The 26732-nt window shown below is 42.5% G+C and overlaps 1 protein-coding gene across 3 annotated transcripts in view; it reads left to right on the top strand.

Moving 5' to 3' along the window:
* Nucleotides 1-20142: 20142 nt before the first annotated feature.
* PPP2R1A (protein phosphatase 2 scaffold subunit Aalpha) overlaps nt 20143-26732 on the top strand; it is a 53855-nt gene continuing 47265 nt past the window's right edge. For 2 of the 3 annotated variants that reach the window (XR_001177428.2, XM_013049657.2), the window contains exon 1: nt 20143-20316. Coding sequence is in view for 2 of the 3 variants with exons in the window: in XM_013049657.2 (XP_012905111.1) it covers nt 20239-20316 (78 nt within the window). In the remaining variant the exon portion in view is untranslated. The remainder of the gene's footprint in view (nt 20317-26732) is intronic. The other variant, XM_004779904.3, reaches the window with a different exon arrangement.

The raw sequence follows: 26732 nt of genomic DNA, 5'->3' as shown, positions 1-26732 counted from the left end.
CTGAAATGGGTAGTGGAGAGCATAGAGTTACATATTACCTAACTCTTAAACAACATCAGGTAATTGTAACAATTTTAAATGACATGAATTCCATAAAATTGGCATCTATGGAAGGCAGATATTTCTTTCCTTTGTGAAGGGGATTTGGGCCTGTTAGCAAGAAAGGGGTTTGGTGGCGAACACTCATGTCCCTGAGGTTCTGAGATTAGTTTATGGTGGGGCCTTCCAGTGAATTTAGAGCTGTGAAGGGAGAGCCATTTGAAAGGCAGAGACATAAATCCTTTCTCCTCATGTGGAGTTTGTGGCTCCTTGATTTTCAGTTTTCCTCAATTTTAGGAGAGGTGTATTTTTTTAAAGACTTTATTTATTTACTGACAGAGAGAGAGGGAGAGAGAGCACAAGCAGGAGGAGCGGGAGGCCGAAGGAGAGGGAGAAGCAGGCTCCCTGCTGGGCAGAGAGCGAGATACCTGGCTCAATCCCTGGACCCTGAGATCATCACCTGAGGCGAAGGCAGAGGCTTCACCCACTGAGCCACCTAGGTGCCCCTTAGGAGATTTCCCCCCGACCCGGTATTCTTTTTATTATTACTATTATTATTATTATTAATTTCTTTTCAGCGTAACAGAATTCATTGTTTAGGCACCACATCCAGTGCCCCATGCCATATGTGCCCTCCAAAATACCCACCACCTGGCTCCCCCAACCTCCCACCCTCTGCCCCTTCAAAACCATCAGATTGTTTTTCAGAGTTCATAGTCTCTCATGATTCATCTCCCCCTCCAATTTCCCTCAACTCCCTTCTCCTATCTCCCTATGTCCTCCACGTTATTTGTTATGCTCCAGAATTAAGTGAAACCATATGATAATTGACTCTCTCTGCTTGACTTATTTCACTCAGCATAATCTCTTCCAGTCCCGTCCATGTTGCTACAAAAGTTGGGTATTCATCCTTCCTGATGGAGGCATAATACTCCGTAGTGCATATGGACCACATCTTCCTTATCCATTCATCCGTTGAAGGGCATCTTGGTTCTTTCCACAGATTGGTGACCATGGCCATTGCTGCTATAAACATTGAGGTACAGATGGCCCTTCTTTTCACTACATCTGTATCTTTGGGGTAAATACCCAGGAGTGTAATGGCAGGGTCATAGGGAAGCTCTATTTTTAATTTCTTGAGGAATCTCCACACTGTTCTCCACAGAGGCTGCACCAACTTGCATTCCCACCAACAGTGGAAGAGGGTTCCCCTTCACATCCTCTCCAACACACGTTGTTGGCCACTCTAAGTGGTGTAAGATGGTATCTCAATGTGGTTTTAATTTGAATCTCCCTGATGGCTAGTGATGATGAACATTTTTTCATGTGTCTGTTAGCCATTTGTATGTCTTCATTGGAGAAGTGTCTGTTCATATCTTCTGCCCATTTTTTGATATGATTGTCTGTTTTGTGTGTGTTGAGTTTGAGGAGTTCTTTATAGATCCTGGATATCAACCTTTTGTCTGTACTGTCATTTGCAAATATCTTCTCCCATTCCGTGGGTTGCCTCTTTGTTTTCTTGACTGTTTCCTTTGCTGTGCAGAAGCTTTTGATTTTGATGAAGTCCCAAAAGTTTATTTTCACGTTTGTTTCCTTTGCCTTTGAAGACCTATCTTGAAAGAAGTTGCTGTGGCTGATATCGAAGAGGTTACTGCCTATGTTCTCCTCTAGGCATCTGATGGATTCCTGTCTCACGTAGAGGTCTTTTATCCATTTTGAGTTTATCTTTGTGTACGGTGTAAGAGAATCGCCGAGTTTCATTCTTCTACATATAGCTATCCCGTTTTCCCAGCACCATTTATTGAAGAGAATGTCTTTTTTCAACTGTATATTTTTTTCTGTTTTGTTGAAGATTATTTGACCATAGAGTTGAGGGTCCATACCCACTATGGAGTATTATGCCTCCGTCAGAAAGGATGAATACCCAACTTTTTTTTAATTTGTTTTTTATTTATTTTCAGCATAACAGTATTCATTATTTTTGCACCACATGCAGTGCTCCATGCAATCCGTGCCCTCTATAATACCCACCACCTGGTACCCTGATCTCCCACCCCCCGCCCCTTCAAAACCCTCAGATTGTTTTGTAGCAACATGGGCAGGACTGGAAGAGATTATGCCGAGTGAAATAAGTCACGCAGAGAGAGTCAATTATCATATATTTCACTTATTTGTGGAGCATAACAAATAGCATAGAGGACAAGGGGAGTTAGAAAGGAGAAGGGAGTTGAGGGAAATTGGAAGGGGAGGTGAACCATGAGAGACTATGGACTCTGAAAAACAATCTGAGATAAAAACAATCTGAGAAAAACAATCAATGATAAACTCAAAATGGATAAAAAAAATAAAAAAAAACTTTTAAAAAGGCTAATTAGAGTGAAGATGGCATTGCCAGGTGACAGTCTAGAGGAAAAGGGCTGTCCTCCACCCCCTGGAAAACCTGTTCTTTCTGAGTGGGTGGTATTATGCTACCTATTCCTGCTGGAACTCTTCATATTTCTGTACGAAGTTCTACTGCTACCATCTCCAACAGCTGATCTAGTAGAGGATGTGGTGATACCTCTTGTGAGCCTTGGAATTGAAGGAGTGTGAGTCTTTTTTGGTACAAAAGGAATTCTCTGCCATTGTAAGATGCTACTTGGTAATAGGATGGACTTGACCTTCCCGTCTACCATGCTGTCCTCCTACTGCCTGCTGCTGCAGACCTCCATGCTCTGCCAGGATGTCATCGTGAACAGCATCTTGCTCTTCTGTGGTTTGGAGCTGCTGCCGCTTTAGGTACTCACCCTGCCTGTTTCCTCCAGTATGGAGAGGATTTCAAGTACAAAGATTTCAGCCAGCAGCCATCATGGGCTGAGACCACAGATACTTCTGATCTTTGGCCATAACAGGGAGACTTGGTGGGTCAGGTTGCCCTGGGAAAGGTCACAGCTTTTCCTCAACAAGGCCACTGGGTGTCCTCTTCTAAAACAAGACCAAGATCTAAGGACTGTTCTACACTCCATTATTGGGAGAGGCAAAGTTATCACATCCTGTCCCTTCTTAGAAGCAGTTTCCTGCTGCCCTCTGGTTCTCTTTGATCATTTTGGCCAAGGTATCTTGTGTGGACTGCATAGTCTCCTTATACTTCTAAAAGGACCAAAACCACATACTCCCATATGTGCTGTGCCACCCCTATCACACGAATGCAAAGAGTCTCAGGATGGTCAGCTTCCGGGGTGATGCCAAAGCTTCTCACTCATTCCTCAGAGTGAGCTCCAGAACTTTTTAGAAGCTCATGGTGTTATTTTTCTATTCTCTTCATGAAACAAGCATCATTTTATATTAAATGTGTATTTTCTGTCAAAGTTATAAAAATAGTAATTAGTCTAAGATTAATATAATGTGTACATTTGATTATTAATGGGTGTTGTTTTCTCTTTATCTGTGCTAACGTTATGAATTTTAAATACAGTGTTTATGCTGTAATTCTACCTAGTTGACCCCTTTTTGGAAGTTGTATCCTCATTTCTTAGTTTTGTGTAAAATTTTATGCAAACTTTAAAAAGTTAACAACAGTATCATTTCATTAGAGAGTCATATGAATTCTCACCTTTATAGTATAAGGACAACACTAATCTATTTCTCACATACCATCTTCTTTTTTTTCTGTTGGAAAGAGAATTTTTATTGTTTGAAAAAAAAGTTTAAGGGTCTCAGAACCATTGTTATTTACCCATTGGTAATAAGGCTTTATGGTTTCATCTTGCATTGTCATTTTTATGACCCAACACTACTGTGAAAAGTAAAGACTGTCTATGTTCTAGCATGCTTCACTTCAAAATTTTATAAACATTTGTTTTATTATGTTATCTTAGTCACCATACAATACATCATTAGTTTTTGATGTAGTGTTCCATGATTCATTGTTTCCATATAATACCCAGTGCTCCATGCAATCCATGCCCTCCTTAATACCCATCACTGTGCTCATCCATTCTCCCCTGCCAAATCCCTCAGTTTGATTCCCAGTCTATAGTTTCTCATGGTTCATCTCCCCCTCTGATCTCCCCTCTTCACTTTCCTCTTCCTTCTCCTAAAGTCCTCCATGCTATTCCTTATGTTCCACAAGTAAGTGAAACCATATGATAAAATTAGCTTTCTCTGTTTGACTTTTTTCACTTAGCATAATGTCCCCTGGTTCCATCCATGTGGATTCAAAAGCTGGGTATTCATCCTTTCTGATGACTGAGTAATAATCCATGGTATATATTCTTTTTATTTATTTATTTTTTATTTTCAGCACAACAGTTTTCATTATTTTTGCACCACACCCAGTGCTCCATGCAATCCGTGCCATTGTATATATTCTTTATCCTTGCATCTGTTGAAGGGCATCTTGGCTCTTTCCACAGTTTGGCTATTATGGACATTGCTGCTATGAACGTTGGGGTGCATATGGCCCTTCTTTTCACTACATCTGTATCTTTGGGATGAATACCCAGTAGTGCAATTGCTGAGTCATAGGGTAGCTCTATTTTGAACATTTTGAGGAATCTCCACGCTGTTTCCAAAGTGGCTGCACCAACTTGTGTTTCTACCAATTGTGTAAGATGGTTCCCCTCTCTCCACAACCTCACCAACATTTGTTGTCTCTTGTCTTGTCAATTTTTGCCATTCCAACTGGTATAAGGTGGTGTCTCATTGTGGTTCTGATTTGGATTTCCTTAATGGCTAATGATGTTGAACATTTTTTTTTAATTTAATATAATTTTTTATTTTTTATAAACATGTATTTTTAGCCCCAGGGGTACAGGTCTGTGAATCACCAGGTTTACACACTTCACAGCACTCACCAAAACACATACCCTCCCCAATGTCCATAATACCACCCCCTTCTCCCAAACCCCCTCCCAACGAGAAGAATAAATGTTGAACATTTTTTGATGTGTCTGTTAGTCATTTATATGTCTTCTTTAGAGATGTGTCTGTTCATGTATTCTACCTATTTTTGGACTTGATTATTTGTTTTTTGGGTGTTTAGTTTGAGAAGTTCTTTGTAGATCTTGGATACCAGCCCTTTATGTGTACTGTCATTTACAAATACCTTCTCCCATTCTGTGGGCTGCCTCTTAGTTTTGTTGACCATTTCCTCTGCTGTGCAGAAGCTTTTTATCTTGATGACTTTCCAAAAGTTTGTGTTCACTTTTGTTTTCCTTGCCTTTGGAGACGTGTCTTGAAAGAATTTGCTGTGGCAAATGTCGACAATGTTACTGTCTATGATCTCCCTTAGGATTTTGATGCATTCCTGTCTCACATTGAGGTCTTTCATCCATTTTGAATTTATCGTTGTGTATGGTCTAAGCTAATGGTCAAGTTTCATTCTTCAGTATATAGCTGTTCAATTTTCCTAGCACCATTTATTGAAGAGACTCTGTTTTTTCCATTGGATATTTTCCCCTACTTTGTCAAAGATTATTTGACTGTAGAGTTGAGTGTCCATATCTGGGATCTCCATTTTGTTCCATTGGTCTATGTGTCTGTTTTTGTGCTAGTACCATATTGTCTTCATGATTACAGCTTTTTAATATAGCTTGAAATCTGGCAACTTGATGCCCCCAGCTTTGTTTTTCTTTTTCAACACTTCCTTGGTGATTCGGGGTCTTTTCTGGTTCCATACAAATTTTAAGACTGTTTGTTCCAGTGCTTTGAAAAATGCAGATGGTATCTTGATTGGGATTTTAATGTACTGTTGGATCCTATGAGCTAGGCTCTTGTTGAGAATTTTGGCATCTATATTCATGAGGGTTATTGGTTTGTAATTCTCCTTTTTGATGGGGTCTTTGCCTGATTTTGTGATCAAGGTAATGCTGGCCTCATAGAAAGAGTCTGGAAGTTTTTCTTCTGTTTCTATTGTTTGAAACAACTTCAGGAGACTAGGTGTTATTTCTTCTTTGAATGTTTGGTAGAATTCCCTAGGCAATCCATCCGTCCTGGACTCTCATTTTTTGATCACTCAATCTCATTACTGATTATTGGTCTATTCAGGTTATAAATTTCTTCCTGTTTCAGCTTTGTGGTTTGTAGGTTCCCAGGAAGGCATCAATTTCTTCTAGTTTGGTTAATTTATTGGCTAATAGTTGTTGATAATAATTTCTGATAATTGTCTATATTTCCATGGTCTTAGTCATGATCTCTCCCCTTTCATTTATAATTTTATTGATTTTGGTCCTTTCTCTTTTCTTTTGGATAAATCTGACCAGTGGTTTATTGAGCTTATTGATTCTTTCAAAGAACCAACTTTTAGTTTCGTTGATCTGCTCTACTGTATTTCTGCTTTATAATTCACTGATCTCTGCTCTAATCTTAATTATTTCTCTTCTCATGCATGGCTTAGATTTCATTTGTTGTTGTTGTTTTTTATCCAGTTATTTAAGGTGTAAAGTTGGTGAATCAATCTTTTTTTCTTTCTTTCTTTTAGTGAGGCTCGGATGGCTATATATTTCCCCCTTAGGACCACCTTTGCAGTATCCCATAGGTTTGGGACTGATGTGTGTTCATTCGCCTTGGTTTCCATAAATTGTTTAAGTTCTTTTTTATTTCCTGCTTGACCCAAACATTCTTAATCAGAATGGTCTTTAGCTTTCAAGTGTTTGAATTTCTTTCAAACTTTTTCTTGTGATCGAATCTCAGTTTCAAAGCATTGACATCTGTGTATATGCAGGGAATAATCTCAGTCATTTGGTATCAGTTAAGACCTGATTTGTGACCCAGTATGTGGTCTATTTTGGAGAAAGTTCCATGTGCATTCAAGAAAAAGAGTATTCTGTTGTCTAGGGATGGGATTTTCTGTATATATCTATAAGGTCTATCTGGTCCAGTTTGTTATTCAAAGCTCTTGTTTCTTTCTTGATTTTCTGCTTAGATGACCTGTGGATTGCTGACAGTGGAGTGTTGCATCTCCTACAATTAGCATATTATTATCAATATGTTTATTTTGGTTAAGCTTATGTAATTGGCTGCTCCCATACTGGTGGCATAGATATTTACAATTGTTAGATCCTCTTGTTGGATAGACCCTTTAAGCATGATATAGTATCCTTCTGTACCTCTGACTACAGCCTTTAGTATACTAATTTATCTGATGTGAGAATTGCTACCCTAGTTTTCTTTTGCAGTCGGTTGGCATTAAAAATGAAAAAATGATTCTCCATCCCTTCACCTTCAGTCTGAATGTATTGTTAGGTTCAAAATGAGTCTCTTGTAGACAGAATATGGATGGATCCTGTAGTTTTATCTGATCTGCAACCCTGTGTCAATTCATGAGAGCATTAGGCGGTTCATGTTGAGAGTGATTATTGAAAGATATGATCTTATTGTCATCGTGTTGCCTGTGAAATCTTTGTTTCTATAGATTATCTCTGTAAATTTCTGTTCTATATCACTCCTGGCTCTTTCCCCTTTTACAGAACCCCCCTTAATATTTCTTACAGGGCTGGCTTGGTAGTCATATATTCTTTCAATTTCTGCCATTTTTGGAAGGTGCTTGTTCATCCATTCTGAATGACAGCCTTGCTGGATGAAGTATCCTTAGTTGCATGTTCTTCCCATTTAGTACCCTGAATGTGTCTTGCCACCCGTTTTGGCTTGCCAGGTCTCTTTGGATAGGTCTGATGTTATTCTATTGTTCCTCCCTCTGTACATAGGAAATCTCTTCCCTCTCACCACTTTCAAGGTTGTTTCCTTGAATCTAAGATTTACAAATCATACTATTTTATGTTGTGGCACCTGTTTGTTCTCATTGATCTTGTGACGGATCCTCTCTGCCTCTTGGACATGAATGCTTGTTTCCTTCCCTAGATTAGGTGTGTTCTCAGGTATTATTTGCTCATATATCTTCTAGATGTCTCTCTCTCTCCACCCCCTCAGGGATCCTAATAATTCTGATATTGGAAAGTTTCATCCTGTCACTAATCTCTCACAGTTTGATTCTTTGGGTTTCAATTTGTATTTCCCATGTGGCCTCGATTTCTATCTTTTCTACCATTTTATCCTCTATCTCACTAATTTGTTCTTGTGTCTTGTTTACCATGGCAGTCAGCATATCCAGCTTAGACTGCATTTCATTCATTGCATTTTTAAGTTTGGCCTGATTACATCTCATTTTTGCCCTTAGAGATTCTATATTGTCATTAATATTTTTCTTTTTTTTTTCAACTGTGCCATAAAGCACCCCTCAAATGTTTATTTAAAAGTGAAATTCATGTTGCACTTACATAGCAACATACTAAACACAATAATGGTACTCTAAAGTCATGAAAAAGCCCAAAGAAATAAAACTTCCATCCCATTTCACTTAGGACTCTTTCAACACATATATTTATAAAAATCTAAGATAAAAAAAACAAAAAGGAAGTAAAGCTAAACAGGGAGTAAAAAAAATTATCCAAAGTTTGCAAAAGTATTGCCTCATTTATTTGACCTCCTCCTTTCTCTGTGATAGAAATGCTTATGCTCTGTAGAGGTTTCCTTTACAGGCATTTTAGGCCTTACAATTTCTTTAACTTCCCAGCAATGCAATTTATATCTACAGTTTACTTACGTTTCTGTTCACACTTCAACCTTGGGAAGTCTCTGCTATTATACGTTTAACTAGGACATCTTCAGGCATCTGTGGACTGTACCCAGATGGCTTTGTAACGAAGTACTGTACTCTCACTACCTGCACAGGTGGCAGAATTAGTTGGTGGTCACTGAATATTAGGTCTATTCATATATGCAAAACACAATAATCAAAAGAGCCCTAAGGTTTACCAGAATATAAACATTCCCTTTCCACTCCCTTGTAAAACACACAAAATATTTTAAAGAATTTGGGACTTACCCTCAAATAAACCTTCTGGAACCTCCTCACAGGTCATTTTCAGCCCCGAGTACCGAAGGTGAGCCTTCGGACCATTCCAGCTAAAGGGCTTCCACAGTATGCTTTTCAGTGAGCAGAATAATATTTGATCTATGTAGAATTCTAAGTAACTTGAAAATAAATCCAATACTTTGACTCCAAGCTAAAGTGTTAAACTACTAAGATGATTCTAAGTGTTTTCAGCCTAAAACAGGTATTAATTTTGATTCTGAGAGCTCAATGACTAAAAACAATTAATAACTAACACTAAACTATGCTAAATATCGACAACATTCACAACAGCCATCCAAAACTAGTTAGAGTACTGTAATAATAAAAAGATAATTTTTATTTGTTTAGAAAGACTGTGGAAAATAGTTTCCAGGTAACCAGTAACTAGCTATTATCTCATCCCCTTATGTGGATATTTAGATTAATATTTTTCTTAAGCCTAGATATCACCTTGATAATTGTTCCCCTGAAGTCAATTTCTGACATCTTGGTTATATCCATATCCAGTAATTCTGTGGCAGAGGCCACTTTCTCTGGTTCTTTCTTGTGTTGGGGGTTTCTCCTAGTTATCCTGTTGAGGGGTGGTTGAGGGAATGTAAAGAGCCCAAATTATTGACCACAACCCAAGCAAGATGCACCCGTTTTATAAGGCCCTCAGGGCTATTGGCCTCTTGTTCTTCTAGCCTGTATTCTTTTTTCTTTGTTTAATTTTATTTATTTTTTAACTTTCTTTTCAGTGTTCCAGAATTCATTATTTATGTACCACACCCAGTGCTCCATGCAATTCATGCCCTCCATAATACCCTCCACCAGGCTCACCCAACCTCCCACTTCCCCTCCCCTCCAAAACCCTCAGTTTGTTTCTCAGAGTCCACAGTCTCTCATGGTTCATCTCCCCCTCTAATTTCCCCCAACTGCCTTCTCCTTTCCGTCTCCCTCCCCATGTCCTCCGTGTTATTCCTTAGCTCCACAAATAAGCAAAACCATATGATAATTGACTCTCTCTGATTGACTTATATATTATGGAGTCTTATGCCTCTATCAGAAAGGATAACTACCCAACTTTTGTATCAACATAGGCAGGACTGGAAGAGATTATGCTGAGTGAAATAAGTCAAGCAGAGAGAGTCAATTATCATATGGTTTCGCCTATCTGTGGACCAGCCTGTCTTCTGGGAGAAGGGCCTGCCTCACTGTTACTCTGGCAACCCTGTTTGGGCAGAGTTGTCCTGCCCCCTAGGGGGGATGGGCTCAGTGAAAACTGTTTTGGGGGGGGGGAGCTTTTGTTCTCTGGCAGCTTTCTGCATCTCTTCCAAGAGTCAGAGCAGAAATGACCATATCCAAAGCTCTGTCTCCAAACAGAGAGATCAGTCTGATCTTCACTGAGCTTTTCAGGCTACACTGTCTCTGTTTCTGTCCATGCTGCTAAAACCCGCATTGTCCTAGGGTGTGTGCCCCACTGCAGTACTCACAGCCCTCACTTCCATTCTGGGCACGTCTCTGCCCTTTGTGCTAAAACCACAATCTGCCCCCAGTTCACACATGCACCTCCAGAGCTCCAGGTTTCAATCTAGGGGGCTACCCTAAAGTCCTTTCCCTGCTGCTACTGGGGTCTGCAAATCTGTGCATGGTCCCCAGTGTGGGAGGCTTTTGCAAGTTCCTGTGTTATTTCACCTTCCCAGCTCAGGCACTTATGGCAGCTCCCTCCCTTCCATTTATCTTCTGATATCTGCCCACAGAGTCACAGCTCCCCACTTTATAGTTCAAGACCAACCACTGGAGATAATTATGTTTGTGGAGATCCAGTTATATCTTCTTACATCTCAGGCTGATTTTGTGGGTGTTCAGAATGGTCTGGTAGATACCTAGCTCGATTTAGGGGACCGGTTGAAATGGAGTCCCCTACTCCTCCACCATTTTTTTCCTCTCTTCTCACATCTCATCTTCTCGATTGGTGAGATGTATTTAAAAAAATCTAAAAGGCACCTGCACGAGTCATAAGTGCATAGCTCAACAAAAGTTCAGAAAGATATCACCTTTCTGTTCTCAGTACCTAGTTCATTAAACAGAATATTGTCAAACTCCCTGACGTTTCTTGGGTAATGAATGCCCTGGTATGGAACATCATAGGTTACTTTAGCCTGTTTTGCATTTTTTTTTAATTGTGTCATGTTAGTCACGATACAGTACATCACTAGTTTTTTTTTTTTTTAAGATTTTATTTATTTATTTGACAGAGATCACAAGCAGGCAGAGAGGCAGGCAGAGAGAGTGAGGAGGAAGCAGGCCCCCTGCCAAGCAGAGAGCCGATGTGGGACTCAATCCCAGGACCCGGAGATCATGACCTGAGTCGAAGGCAGAGGCTTAACCCTCTGAGCCACCCAGATGCCCACATCACTAGTGTTTGTTTTTTTTTTTCCCCACATCACTAGTTTTTGATGTAATATTCCATGAGTCATTGTATGTGTGTAACACCCAGTGCTCCATGCAATCCATCACCAGTTCACCCATTCTCCACTCCCCTCCCTTCTAAAACCCTCAGTTTGTTTCCCAGAGTCCATAGTTTTTCATGGTTCATCTCCCACTTCGATTTCTCTCCCTTCATTTTTTCCTTCTCCTAATGTCCATGCTATTCCTTATGTTCCACATATAAGTGAAACCATATGATAATTGGCTTTATCTTCTTGACTTATTTCACTTAGCATAATCTCCTCCAGTCCCATCCATGTTGATGCAAAAGTTGCATCCTTTCTGATGACTGCGTACTATGTCCTTTGTATATATGGACCACATCTTCTTTATCCATTTGTCTGTTGAAGGGCATTTTGGCTCCTTCCCCATTTTGACTATCCTGGACATTGCTGCTATGAACATTGGGGTGCATATGGCCCTTCTTTTCACTACATCTGTATCTTTGGGGGTAAATGCCCAGTAATGTAATTGCAGGGTCATAGGGAAGCTCTATTTTTAACTTTTTGAGAAAACTCCACACTGTTTTCCAAAGTGGCCACACCAACTTACATTCCCATCAACAGTGTAAGAGGGTTCCCCTTTCTCCACAACTTTTCCAACATTTGTTGTTTCTTGCATTGTTAATTTTTGCCATTCCAACTTGTCTAAGGTGGCATCTCAATGTGGTTTTGATTTGAATTCCCCTGATGGCTAATGATGATGAACATTGTTTCATGTGACTGTTAGTCATTTGTATGTCTTCTTTGGATAAGTGTCTGTTCATGTCTTCTGCCCATTTTTTGACTTGGTTATCTGCTTTTTTGGGTGTTGAGTTTGAGAAGGAAGTAATGGAGCATGAACTCTTTTGTATTTAGCTTTTGTCATTTCCTATCCTGTTTGTGAATTTATTGATACATGCAGTTATTGATCATTCATTGGCAGTGGTATATAGGGTCTACAGTGCCACACAGATCAATGGAACAGAATAGAGAGTCCAGAAATAGACCCTTAGCTCTATGGTCAACTAATCTTTGACAAAGCAGGAAAGAATGTCCAATGGAAAAAAGTCTCTTCAACAAATGATGTTGGGAAAATTGGACAGACACATGCAGAAGAATGAAACTGGACCATTTCCTTACACCACACACAAAAATAGACTCAAATGGATGAAAGACCTTAATGTGAGACAGGTATTCATCAAAATCCTTGAGGAGAACACAGGCAGCAACCTCTTTGACATCAGCTGCAGCAACTTCTTCCTAGAAACATCACCCAAGGCAAGGGAAGCAAGGGCAAAGTGAACTATTGGGACTTCATTAAGATCCAAAGCTTTTGCACAGTAAAGGAAACAGTCAACAAAACCAAAAGACAACTGACAGAATGGGAGAAGATATTTGCAAATGACATATCAGATAAAGGGCTAGTGTCCAAAATTTATAAAGAACTTATCAAACTCAACACCTAAAGAACAAATAATCCAATCAAGAAATGGGCAGAAGACATGGACAGACATTTCTGCAAAGAAGACATCCAGATGGCCAAAATACACATGAAAAAGTGTTCCATATCACTCGGCATCAGGGAGATACAAACCAAAATCACAATCAGATACCACCTCGCAGTCAGAATGGCTAAAATTAACAAGTCAGGAAATGACAGATATTGGTGAGGATGTGGAAAAGCAGAACCTTCCTACACAGTTGGTGGGAATGCAAGTGGTGCAACCACTCTGGAAAAGCATGGAGGTTCCTCAAAAAGCTGAAAATAGAGCTACCCTACAACCCAGCAGTCACACTACTAGGTATTTACCCTAAAGATACAAATGTAGTTATCCGAAGGGGCATGTGCACCCGAATGTTTATAGCAGCAATGTCCACAATAGCCAAACTGTGGAAAGAACCTAGATGTCCATCAACAGAAGAATGTTTAAAGAAGGTGTGGTGGGTATTAGAGAGGGCACAGATTGCATGGAGCACTGGGTGTGGTGCAAAAAACAATGAATACTGTTATGCTGAAAATAAATTTTTAAAATAAAAAAAAAATAAACACAAATATAAATTAAAAAAATAAATAAAATCTTTTTAAAAATAAAAAAGAATAGCTAACAGTATTCCAAAGTGAGAAGAAATTACTTCTGATTTTTAAACATTTTTACATTCAGTGTTTTTATGTGTAGTTCTAATTAACAATTATCACACATTTACTATATGAAAATCTTATGGAAGGATTGCCAGATTGTCAAGTGGGATTAGGCTATTCAAGAAGTTCATTATTGGGGCGCCTGAGTGGCTCAGTGGGTTAAGCCGCTGCCTTCGGCTTGGGTCATGATCTCAGGGTCCTGGGATCGAGTCCCGCATCGGGCTCTCTGCTCAGCGGGGAGCCTGCTTCCTCCTCTCTCTCTGCCTGCCTCTCTGCCTACTTGTGATCTCTCTCTGTCAAATAAATAAATTTTTAAAAAATCTTTAAAAAAAAAAGAAGTTCATTATTTATTAGGAAAGAAAGAAAAAACTGCCATTAAAAGATAGAATGCAATACATATTTCTGTAACTCGTATGTAGATATGTTCAAAGTGGTTAAATAAACACCAGGCAGAACAGTGATTAATAATGCAAAAGGAAAAGTACAAAAAAATTGTTTTGTTGTTTCTTTGTAGTGTGCGTGTATATGACTGTGCAAGTATGATGAATCAAGACTCATTGGAAGTACATCTCTTCTTGACAAAAGCCAAGGAGGTTAATAAAGGCCACCCTTTCAGCAGGGATCTAAAAGCCAAAAAAAAAAAAAAAGAAAAGAAAAAAAAAGAGGTGTGGTGTGTATATATGTATATATGTAGCCATCAAAAGAAATGAAATATTGCCATTTGGAACCACGAGGATGGAACTAGAAGCTATTATGCTGAGTGAAATAAGTCAATCAGAGAAAGACAATTATATGATATCTCTGATAAGAGGAATTTGAGAGGTAGGGTGGGGCTCTGGGGGGTAGGGAGGGAGAAAGTGAAACAAGATGGGATCAGGAGGGAGACAAACCATAAGAGACTCTTAATCTCACAAAGCAAACTGACGGTTGCTGTGGGGAAGGGCATAGGGAGAGGGTGGTTGTGTTATGGACATTGGGGAGGGTATGTGCTAGGGTGAGTGCTGTGAAATGTGTAAGCCTGATGATTCACAGAATTGTACCCCTGGGGCAAATATTACAATACATGTTAATACAATTAATTAATTAAAAAATATTTTTAAAAAAAGAGGACAGTGCCAAACAGGTCTGAAAAATGTTTGTAGGAAGTTTCATACCCACCAGCCATGTGGGAGATTTTCAGATTTTCCACATCTTTGCTAACAGGTTTGATCTTTTTTTCAAAGATTTTACTTATTTATTTGACAGACAGAGAGCACAAGTAGGCAGAGAGGCAGGCAGGGGGCAGGGGGATGCAGGCTCCCTGCTGAAGCAGAGAGCCTGATGCAGGACTTGATCCCAGGATCCTGGGATCAAGACCTGAGCCGAAGGCAGTGGCTTAATCCACTGAGCCACCCAGGCACCCAACAGGTTTGATTTTATTTTTATTTTTGACTTCTGGTTGGTGTGTGATGGTACCAAGTCATCATTTTATTTTCATTTCCTGAAATACTATGGAAGTTGAACATCCTTTCAGATATCTTTGGACATTGGGCGACCTTTTTTGAAATATATATTAGTTTAATTTGTCCGTGTTTACTATTGTATTGTCTTTATTGATTTATAGTGATTGTGTATATGTGTTGGACATTTTTCTTCTGTTGATTTTTTCATGCTCTCTGTGCACCTGTCTTGTGTCTGTTCTGATGAGGAAAAAAGCTTAATATTAATACAACTATTCCCTCCTTTATACATAATGTTTATTATTCTGTCCAAGAAATACTTTCCTATTCTGAGGCTACAATGATATTCTTGTCCTTTGTTTTTTCTTTTTAAATTTTATTTTATTTTTTCAGTGCTCCAAGATTCATTGTTTATGCACCCCACCCAGTGCTCCATGCAATACATGCCCTTCTTAATACCCACCACCAGGCCCTCCCAACCCTCTCTGCCCCCTCCCCTCCCAAACCCTCAGTTTGTTTCTCAAGAGTCCACAGTCTCTCATGGTTTGTCTCCCCCTCTGACTTCCCCCAACTCACTTCTCCTCTCCTTTACCCAATGTCCTCTGTGTTATTCCTTATGCTCCACGAGTAAGTGAAACCACATGATAATTGACTCTCTCTGCTTGCTTACTTCACCCAGCATTATCTCCTCCAGTCCCGTCCATGTTGATACAAAAGTTGGGTATTCATCCTTTCTGATGGTGGCATAATACTTGTATTATGTATTGTATACTTGTATACTTGTATACTTGGGCCATATATTTTTATCCAAGGGCATTTTGGCTCTTTCCACATTTTGGTGACTGTGGCCATTGCTGCTATAAACATTGGGATGCATATGGCCCTTCTGTTTACTATGTCTGTATCTTTGGGGTAAATACCCAGTAGTGCAATTGCAGGGTCATAGGGTAGCTCTATTTTTAACTTCTTAAGGAATATCCACACTGTTTTCCAAAGTGGCTGCACCTATGTACATTCCCACCAACAGTGTAAGAGGGTTCCCCTTTCTCCACATCCTTTCCAGCACACATTGTTTACTGTCTTGTTAATTTTGGCCATTCTAACTGGTATAATGTGGTATCTCAATGTGTTTTGATTTGAATCTCCCTGATGACTAGTGATGATGAACATTTTTTCATGTGTCTGTTAGCCATTTGTATGTCTTCATTAGAGAAGTATCTGCTCATGTCTTCTGCCTATTTTTTGATGTGTTTTTGTGTGTTGAGTTTGAGGAGTTCTTTATAGATCCTGGATATCAGGATCTGTAGTGTCATTTGTGAATACCTTCTCCCATTCTGTGGGTTGCCTCTTTGTTTTGTTGACTATTTCCTTTGCTGTGTAGAGGCTTTTGATCATGATGAAGTCCCAAAAGTTCATTTTCGCTTGTTTCCCTTGCCTTTGGAGACATGTCTTGAAAAAAGTTGTTGTGGCCAATGTTGAAGAGGTTACTGCCTATGTTCTCCTCTAGGCTTCTGATGGATTCCTATCTCACATTGAGGTCTTTCATCCATTTTGAATTTATCTTTGTGTATAGTGTAAAAGAATGGTCAAGTTTCATTCTTTGTTTTATTTTATTTTATTTTATTGAAGATTTTTATTTATTTATTTGACAGAGAGAAATCACAAGTACACTGAGAGGCAGGCAGAGAGAGAGAGAGAGAAGGAAGCAGGCTCCCTGCTGAGCAGAGAGCCCGACACGGGACTCGATCCCAGGACCCTGAGATCATGACCTGAGCCGAAGGCTGCGGCTTAACCCACTGAGCCACCCAGGTGCCCCTCTTTGTTTTATTTTAAAAACATTATATCACTTTAAAATTTAGATCAGCAGTCTTTCCAGAATTGAATTGTGATATATGGATAGTGATTTTTTTTTCTGATAAGCTAACAAATTTAAATTCGTTCAGAATATGGGATATTGTATGTGGAACTGAAGTAAAGAGATGTGAACCAGAAGCTCTTGCTGCCTGTTGGGCATGAATAAGAATACCTTTTGTCTCTATCCCTGGAGTCTCATGTCTTCTCCCAGCATCCATGCAACTGAAAGGCTAACTTACTGGTTTGTAAATGGGCTAACATCTTACACCTTTACCTTTCTTTTTTTTTTTTTAAAGATTTTATTTATTTATTTGACAGAGAGAGATCACAAGTAGGCAGAGAGGCAGGCAGAGAGAGAGAGGAGGAAGCAGGCTCCCTGCTGAGCAGAGAGCCCGATGCGGGACTCGATCCCAGGACCCTGAGATCATGACCTGAGCAGAAGGCAGCGGCTTAACCCACTGAGCCACCCAGGCGCCCCTACACCTTTACCTTTCTTGACAGTCTTGGCAGTGAGGATGGGATAGCAATTGAACCTTCCAAGCACTGACATTTGGGAGTTGCCATAGTAACAGAAAGAAGCTGAGTTGATGTGGTCTTTGGGGCCTCCCTCAGGCTGTGTGGAGTGATATAAGAAAATTACATAGGCTGGGTAGCTTATACCCAGATTCATATCTCAGACCCACCCCACCCCACTGGTGGCAAATGAAAGACTCTGTGTCCTAGTAACACTTCTCTACCTGAAACTCACCCTGACTGGGAAAATCCTGGCTATCCTACAACTAAGGGAAGGAAAAACAAATGATTAACTTACAGAGATTACAGTCCTGCAAGACATGAGTCTCCCTCAGTCTACAAATGTCTTACATGAAATTTACAACAAAAAAGCATTCTTACCAATAACCTAACTTCCAGAAGGCAGTGTCTTAATATTAAAGCTTTGCTAGAGGGAAAAAACAACCTTAATTTGACAAACAGCAAGTCCTCCGATATCTTACAGGTCCTCTTTAGTGTATGCAATTTCTCTTGAAAACCTCATGCTTTAATAAAATCACCTTTTTGCACCTATGATGTCTCAAGAATTCCTTTTTAGCCATCAGCTTCAGACCTCACCAACATTCAAAAACTACATCAACTGTCTGGCCTGATATTCCAAGTTTAGAATGCATCAACATGGACTCAATTGTAACAGTGTAGGAAGGGCCCCCAAAGTCCTGTGCTCAATGGAAAGGCCATATTCAGGAACAAAGGCCTTTCTAGCAGCAACTCAGCTTGACAGGAATAAGTGATGCCTATCCCTTCACAGGAAATGTTAAGCTCCACGCTGTAGCCAAAGCCACTGGCACTAGGAACCCTCAGTCCTCTGAGAGTGCCCTAAATGCATGGCACTGACACTGATGGTTTAGGTCAGCTGAAACCTAATAGTGTCCCTGGAGCCACTGGGTCCAGTTAGTCTCAGTGCTGCTCTGCAGAATGGAAATCAGAAGCAGGTCCTTCCTTCATTGGTCACATCTCAGAAACCTGGGCTGCTGCCAAGGGTCTAGCTATTCATCATGTTATTTGAAAACTATAGACTGGCAAATTAAGGACCGCCTCCATCCACTTCCTTTTTGGGCTGTGAACTGTGGAAACCAATTGCAGTGCTGAAATACTTGTCTGGGTCACACATTTAGATGCCTATAGTAAGGGTATGTTCTTCAGAGATTACTAGAATCAGGCTGCTGATTGAGCCATTTTATGACGCAGAGGTTCTCTGCAGGGCACACTTGTGACACCCCACTGTCCTCCCCAGCATTACTGAGGTATACTTGGGAAATAAAACTGTATGATATTCAAAGTGTACCCTTAGCTATGAAGACGCATAGTCTCAGTGAGCTGGTAGGGTGGTGGGGAGATCTTGGGCACATGGAGATCAAGAATTGAAATATGCAATGCCACCACCATCCCATTTTTATGGGGAGCAGTTTCCTAAGTAGAGTGGGGAGGGGTGTTTTAAAAAGAAACATGGGTTTGAAGTTCAGACATGTCCAGGAGTCCTAACTCACTCAGCCTTGCCTTTCAAGAGGTTCGATGAAGGGGGAAGAAGCATCCCAAAGCTTCCCTCCCCCATCCCCCAAATCCCTCTGTTAAGGTGGTTCTCAGAGGTGGGTGGGGGCTTTGATGAGTGAGGCGTGGAACATACATTAGTCAGACATAACACTTCTTCCACTCTGTGTAAGGAGACAGACTCCAATGTATGGTCACAATGCCAGCCCTAGGGATGGACTTTCAGAGACAGAGACAGACAGACACGCAGGGTTGGGCTGTGGTGGTGGTCGTCGTTGTACGTGGTTCTGGGGGCTGGAAGACCAAGGCTGAAGAGCAGTGAAGGGGAGACATTTTATGCAGAGATCTGAACATTAAATAGAAACTGCTCTGGAAGTAAAGGGATGGTGTGTTTAAATGCTCTGTGATTGAGGGGAAAACGCATGACCTCGTGAGAGGGCGCTAATTTTCCAGGACCGCTAAGGGTCTTTTTTTTTTAGATTTTATTTATTTATTTGAAAGACAGAGATCACAAGTAGGCAGAAAGGCAGGCAGAGAGAGAGGAAAAGAAGCAGGTTCCCTGCTGAGCAGAGAGGCCCAAGACCCTGGGATCATGACCTGAGCTGAAGACAGAAGCTTTAACCTACTGAGCCACCAAGCCGCCCCTTCCAGGACCAATGAAATGTAAAACGGGGAGTAGAAGATGTGCTTAAAGCCGGTTTAGGAACCAGATCTACAGATCTACAAGGACCTTAAATATCAGTCTGAGGGGTTTGCGTTTCATCCAGAGAGTAAGGCAAGTCACCACTCTTCTTTAGGCTGCTGCATAATAAGGCAAAAACCAAAGACTCACTCGCGTCTCCTCCCTTACAAAGTTGCCCTTAACACGGCCGCCAACCACCAGAGCCACTAGCTTGGGAGCCAAAACTTGCAGGCCATCTGGGTCCCCACATGACGTCATGCAAACCTCGCGACGCTTGCGCAGAAACTTTGTCCCGGACTCGCCCGAGGACAGGTTTTGCCTCCTTTGAATCCCTCCACTTATTGGCTAGGAACAACTGCTCGTCTCGCTCGTTGTTAGCGGTGACGTAGGCGGGTACAATCTTGGTCGCTAAGATACCGCATACTTCCGTTTCCTTCCGCTCTCTGCTAAACGGAGGCAGCCCGACCTCAGTGCCTTCGACCAATGGCAAATGGGCACTGGGCGGGGCTTCGTTTGCCCGGACCAACGAAATGCGGGGTTGGCCCGGCGGAGCGCGGCCAATGACCGTGGGGCAGCCCCTGTAAAGTGGCTCGGGCGCCCCCACGCTGGTCTTTCGTCCTCTTCCCAGCCCTACCCCTCCCTGCCCCTGTTTCTGCACGGCGCCGGTCGCAGTCTGACAGGGACGGGACGGAGCCAAGATGGCGGCCGCCGACGGCGACGACTCGCTGTACCCCATTGCGGTGTTGATAGACGAGCTTCGCAACGAGGATGTTCAGGTCCGGAGGCCCCGGGGGTCTTGGGGAATACGGGAAGGGGTAATGGGGGCACGGACGGCCCTCGCGGAGAAAGCTCAGTGTTCGCTGGGAGTGGCGGAAGGGGGCGGCGGCCAATCAGCGCCCAGTTCTCACGTCTCCAGGTCCCAAGACTGGATGAGACGGCGCCCGGTATTGGGTATTAGCCCCCCGAGGGCGGGAGGCAGGCCTCTCTTGGAGGGGTCCCGGGCCTGCCTAGTGCGCGTGGCGGCCCGGGTCCTGGGAAGCAGCGGCGGGGGAGGGGGTTCGGCCACTTGGGGCAGAGGAAAGGGCTTAGTGGTTGGCGGCGGCCCCTGAATGGCCCTTTGGGGATGGGGGCGCAAGGCTCGCTCCGAGTGGGGGAGGGGCCCCGGGTTTGTCGGGGCTCTGGTAGGTTTTCTCCTTCCTATGTTCCGGCGGCTGGGCCTCAGCACTGTGGGGTGAACTTATAAATGGGGTCTGAGAGATGACGCTGCCTTTCCGATTCCTGCTCTCCCTCCCTCTTCAGTTTTGATGTAGATTCCCGAAGGGGAGGGGCGGCGAAAACACTCCGATTGCCAAGGGGGCAACTAGCCAAATTCAAGCGCGGATTTACGCTGAAATTCTCCCCAGCTTCTGGGATCCTGCCGAACAGCGGGCGGGCAGTTTATTCAACAGGTTAACATATTTGTGGTGAGTGGGATGGGGGCACGGCCAAGCCGTGCTGGCGAGTGGTTGAGAAGCCTAAGGACTCCCCGGTTTGCCCATCCCAGCTCCACCTCCCACCCACCTTGCGTGCGACCTTGTGCAAATTACTTCACGGCTCTGGGCTTGTTTTCCCTGAAATGTGGGCTAATAATAGTTCAGGCCTCACTTGGTGGTTGTGATGGGCTGGATGAGTTAGGACTACAAGTGAAATAGAACGGTGCCTCGTTGTTGTTAAGGGCCCAATAAATGTTAGCGGCAATTATTGGGAGTAGTAATTGAAGAGGCCCCATTCTCCCTTTATAGGGGCCTCAATTTTTGTTTATAAAATTGAGCGGATGGCACTGGGCCCAGCCTCTGAAGTTCGAGGTACATCACAAGTTGTGGAGTCAGACAGGCTGCTGTTGTACTCCTGGCTCTTCCACTTCTTGCTAATTGACATGGGCAAGTCGGTTAATCTCCTTAGTCCTTGCTTTCCTCTTCTCTCAAATGGAGGTAATTATCTAGTTCATAGGGTTCTTGTGTGGATTCATTTGTTCAGTAAACACTTGCCACATATCAGTTATGGTGCTGAGGATATAATGGTGACACTAGTTGTTAAACAGGAAGCAGATGTGAAACAGCTGAATACATTATTAACAGGTGTGAGATGTGGGAAGGCAACAGCAGGGCATTGTGATGGTGAATCAGTTAGTGTTGGGCCTCAGCTCTGAGTAGGGCATTATTTTAGGCACAGGTATACAAGAGGGAACAAGGTGACAAAAACTAGTGGCCTCATGGAGCTTTATGTTATAGTGTGGGGAGATAGACGAGAAGACAGTTGAAGCGGTGTACTGTGTAAGATGGCAGTAAGTGCTTTGGAGAAAAATGAAGCAGGGATGTGGTGGATGGGGGAGTGTTACAAGTTTAGAGAGAATGGCCAGGTAAGGCCTTCAAGGGAACATTTGAGCAGAGATGCGAAATGAGGAACAGGTCCTCATAGGTATCTGGTGAATAACATTCCAGGTAAAGGAAGCCAGTGCAAAGGTTCTATGGCAGCACTGTGCAACACATGTTCTGCGAACTGCAGGAAGCCAGTATGACCAACAGCTCACCAGCAGAATGAGCTGTTGGTGTTGGGAGATGAAGATGAAGGAGGCTGTGACTCAGAAGGATCTTATGAGCAGTGACTTAAACAAGGGGTTGCCAGATCATTGAGCACAGTTCAAGAAAGAGTTCTTGAGGTGTTTACGATGCAGCTTAATAAGTTTATTTAAATAACATGGGGACCTGTGGACAGAAGAAGCTGTACTTTTGCTCTCTTAAAGCCAGTGGTTTTATGCTTAGTGCTCAAGGGGCAGGGATGTGCAGGGAATATTAGATCATAAGTTTTTTTTCGAATTTTTACTCATAAAACTACTTTCACAAGGTTTCTCTGGTGCTTGTTATTTCGCTTAGTATTAACTATCGGTGAGATGTATAGGTAGTCATGAGACCCTTTAAGAACATAGCAAACAGCTAATTTCTGGTCCTTTTTGAAACTATGCAGGCTGTAGGTCAGCCTTCTGGGCTAAAGGTGAACATTTTCTGCTTCTTTCCCTCATCACAGGAATTGGCATATGGCCAGGGGTGGCCTTTGCCTTTTTATTTTTTAATAAAGTATTATTGAAAACACAGATCCTTCAATTTATATATTATCCATGGCTGCTTTTGTGACACAACAGCAGGGTAGAGTTGAGTAGTTGCCACAGAGACAAATATTTGAGGCTTTTATTTTAAAAGCTAAAATATTTACTACCTAGTTCTTTACAGTAAGGAGAGTGTCCGCCTTAGACTTAAACACCTCTGTATTAAACCCCACCCTTTCTTCCTCAACCTGCCCCCACCTGCTGCCCCCAGAGTAGCCCATTACCAGGTCCATAAAGACCTTGGCTGACATGTGCTCTTCAGTGTAGTAGCCACTCTGTGGCTCTTGAACACATCAGATGTGGCTGAATTGAGTTGAGATGTACTTGTAAGTAAATACATACCAGATTTAAGAGACATGCTATGGAGAGTGTTAAACATCAGGGTGAAGCTTTTCATCTTGATTACCCATTGAAATGATAAAAACATTGGGTTAAATAAAATATATTAATTTTGTATGCTTAGTATTTTTTTATTAATGTTACCAGAAAATATAAACTTATCTGTATGGCTTGTATTTATTGTCTGCATTGTTTCTTTCTTTTTTGTCTGTATTATATATCTGTCGGTGTGTGCTGACTCTAGGTCATGCTGTATTCATATATAGAGAAAGAAAGCCAGTGGGTTATTTTTTTAAACACTAAATATCTTGTTCTACAACTTACACTTTTCACTTAGTATTTCTTCCTTATCTTTTCATGCTGGTACATACAGATCTGTGTTTAAAAGGAGTTTGAACGTTTTCCCAAGAATCAGAGACAAAAATCTCAGAGATTGCATCTGTGCCCATGTGTATGGGCTTTCTGAGGGCAGGGCTTGGCTCTGAGACATGGCTCTGATTCATCTCAGGATTCAGCGGCTCAGTACAGGCCTCAGAATAGAGGAGCGCAGAAAGGATTGAATGAATAATGATAATGGTGGATATCTGTTGGGTGCTTGCTCTAAGCTAACTGCTACCAAGGGCATTGCATTTATGAGCCTGAATTCTCATCGCCACCCTCTGAAGTAGGTCCTGTGTCTTCCTGAGCAGGAAACTAAAGCACAGCCTAGTATGTAGCTTGGTCAGATTCATGCGGCTGAGAAGTGGAGGACCCAGGAAAGGTTCCCAAAGGATGTGTAAGACCTAAGGAGAGAGTGGAATTTGGGGCAGACAGAAACTTGCTGACTATATTCATATGCCAGATATTTTAATTGGTCTTTAATGAGACAATCTAGGATACTAGAATGAACATGGGATTGGGCACCCTCTAGTCTTGATTGATTTGCTCAGCAAATAATTGTCCAGCACCTCTATGCACCAGATTGTTTTAAATGCTAGAACACAGCAGGGAGTAAAACAGCGAAGCTTCTGCTTCATGGGGCTTGTGTTCTAGTAGAGGAGGCAGACAGTAGGTCGAGAGTGTGATGTCAGTGGCAGTAATTGCTTATTGGAAAAATAAGGTAGGTTAATAAAAAATAATAATAAGGCAGGCTCCAGGGCCTAGAGCAAGCCCAGGGCTGCTTTTTATTTTATTTATTTATTTATTTATAGGTTTTATTTATTTGAGGAAGAGGGAGAAGCAGACAGCAGACTCCCCTCTGAATCCATTGTGGGGCTCAGTTCCAGGACCCTTAGATCATGTCCTGAGCTGAAGTCAGCTGCTTAACCAGCTGAGCCCCGCCAGACACTCCTCATCGCTGCTTTTTAGATAGGATAGTCAAGGAGGTGATAGTGGAGGAAGTGAGGGTCACTGGGGAAGTGATATTGAGCCCTGAGGTGGGTGCATGCTAGTTGTGTTCATAGAACAGCAAGCAGGCCAGCGGGGCTGAAGCAGGAAGAACGGCAGAGTGGTGAGAGGTGAGGACTAGTCTGGAGTGAGATCAAGTGAAGGCCTGCGGACCAGGTCAAGGGCTTCTGTGAGTTTCAGTTCCTTTGCAAGGCTTCGCATGGAGAAATGACATGTTCTGGCTTAATTCTAAAGGATCCTCTTGGCTATTGAGTAGGGGCCGGGCAGGAGCATATGGACCTGTTGGGGTGTCCTTGCAGAGTTGGCACCCAGGACTGGCGTTGGTGCATGGTTGTAAGGAGTAGAGGTTAAACTCTGGGTCTGTTGACAGGAGGGCAGGTGGGATTTGCTGGTGGGTGGGATGTAATGTGTTGGGTGGTAAAGTGGGGAGTCAGGGGTGACAGCTTTGAATCCCACTTCTCCTAGTTTGTCCCTTGTGTGTCCTTGGACCAATACTTTTTTCTCACTGGGCTGGGATTCCTCGTCTGTGGAGTGGAGTGATGATGAGGAAGAAGCATCTGCTGGGGAGATTGTGAAGATGCAGTGGAATTGGCAAATTAAGTGGCTGCTTGGAAGTAAGCATTCAGTATGTGATGACCTTGTTCTGTGGTGGTAGCTTTTTGTGTTTTATACTTGGGAAAGTGATGTGCAAAGAGATGGCATCCCTTACCCTAAGGCCTTCCCAGTCAGTAAGAAGCAGAGGCCAGACTGCAGTATCCAGTTGTTCAGGGCCCCATGTTACTTACAGCGTGGTCTGTTGGGTGAGAGGCTATGTCTCTATTAGACTCTATTTTCTCATCTATAAAATGGGAGTGATTTTGTAACTTAGGTATTTGTAAGGGGGTTGTGAGGATTAAATAGTATGGTACATGGGAAATGCTTAGAACCGTGCTTGACGTGTTGTGAATGTTCAGTAAGTGTTGGCCTATAGTAGTCATGGTGGGGATGAGATCATGGGGGCTTTGTCAAGGCGAGGTGCCTGAGTATTTTCGAAGACTGTTCTGTTGTATTTATTTTTTTAAGAGAGCGCGTGCATGAGCCAGAGCAGGGAGAGGGAGAAGCCAACTCCCTCCTGAGCGCAGACCCCCGATGTGGGGCTTGATCCCAGGACCTCGAGGTCATGACCTGAGTTGACATCTGTAGTTGGATGCCCATCCGACTGCACCGCCCAGATGCCCTTTAAAGACTGTTCTTTTCCTGATTCCTCTAGAGCAGTGGTTCTCAGCTCTGGCTGACTTTGTTTCCCCAGAAAACAAATGTCCGGAGGTATTTTTGGTGGTCAGGACTGGTAGGGGGAGTGCATCTGGGATCCCGCAGGGAGAGGCCTATGATGCTGCCCAGTGTCTTACTGATACACAGGACGGCCCCCACCACGGAGGTGCTCTGGCTCCAGATGTCAGTCTTGCCTCGGTTTAGAGACCCTGCTGTGCACCCAGCAGGGCCATGAGTACTTTGTGTTCGTTAAGTCCTCTTAAAGGACATCAGAGATAGGTGCTAATTTACTTTCCTCTAGGAGTTTTTTAGTAGTTAAATATCTGATGTCAGAAATGGCCACATGTTTTCACCTGTTCCTCACTCTCCCTCAGGTTTGTGGGGGGTTTGCTTGGTTTTAAGTGTTTTAAAAGTCAGTTCCAGGCTTCAGACATTTTCTCCCACATGCTTTGTTACGCATGTCTCACTCACACTGGGTGACAGCGCTGCTGTCATCTGCATCAGACCAGGCCATTCTGATCCCTCAGGCTCCTCTAAACCTCAGATTTCCCCAAGGGCTTCAGAAGTCTCCTTTACATTGGGCATGTTTAAATCAGTTTATGAATTTGACTGTGAGTCGTGGCATTTATTTATTTATTTATTTATTTTTTGAGTCGTGGCATTTATGTAAGTAACGACGCTAGGAAATAGCCAAGGGCACTGTGTTTCCAGGGTAGCACTCAGTCCTCACCACCAGGCTGAGTCCCCTGTGCAGACAAAGTCTAGGATTGAAAGTAACACAGGGCGACAGTGCCACGGTGGAAGCAGACCTGGGTTTTGAGTTCTGCTCTTCTGGCCACTTCATAAGTTCCTCAGCCCTTCGGCCTTGATTTTCTTGTTATGTGAAGAAAGGGTGGAAGACTCACAGGCTGGGTGGTGTGGGGTTAGTGGGGCGGACCGTGGAAAGACCCTGTGGTAGCTCGCCCCATGTCTCCAGAGCATGGACCTAAAGCTCCAGCTTCTTTTCATGGTGTGCGCGGGTAACCGGTGAAGCGGAACTTAGAGTCAAGGTTGCTCTCCGGGCGGTTAAACTGG

Source organism: Mustela putorius, unplaced genomic scaffold (genome assembly GCF_011764305.1).
Source record: "Mustela putorius furo isolate JIRA1106 unplaced genomic scaffold, ASM1176430v1.1 tig00000196_pilon_pilon_pilon, whole genome shotgun sequence".
NCBI classification, from domain to species: Eukaryota; Metazoa; Chordata; class Mammalia; order Carnivora; family Mustelidae; genus Mustela; species Mustela putorius.
The sequence above is the reverse complement of the archived record's forward strand: the minus strand, read 5'-3'. Positions and strand labels throughout refer to the sequence as shown.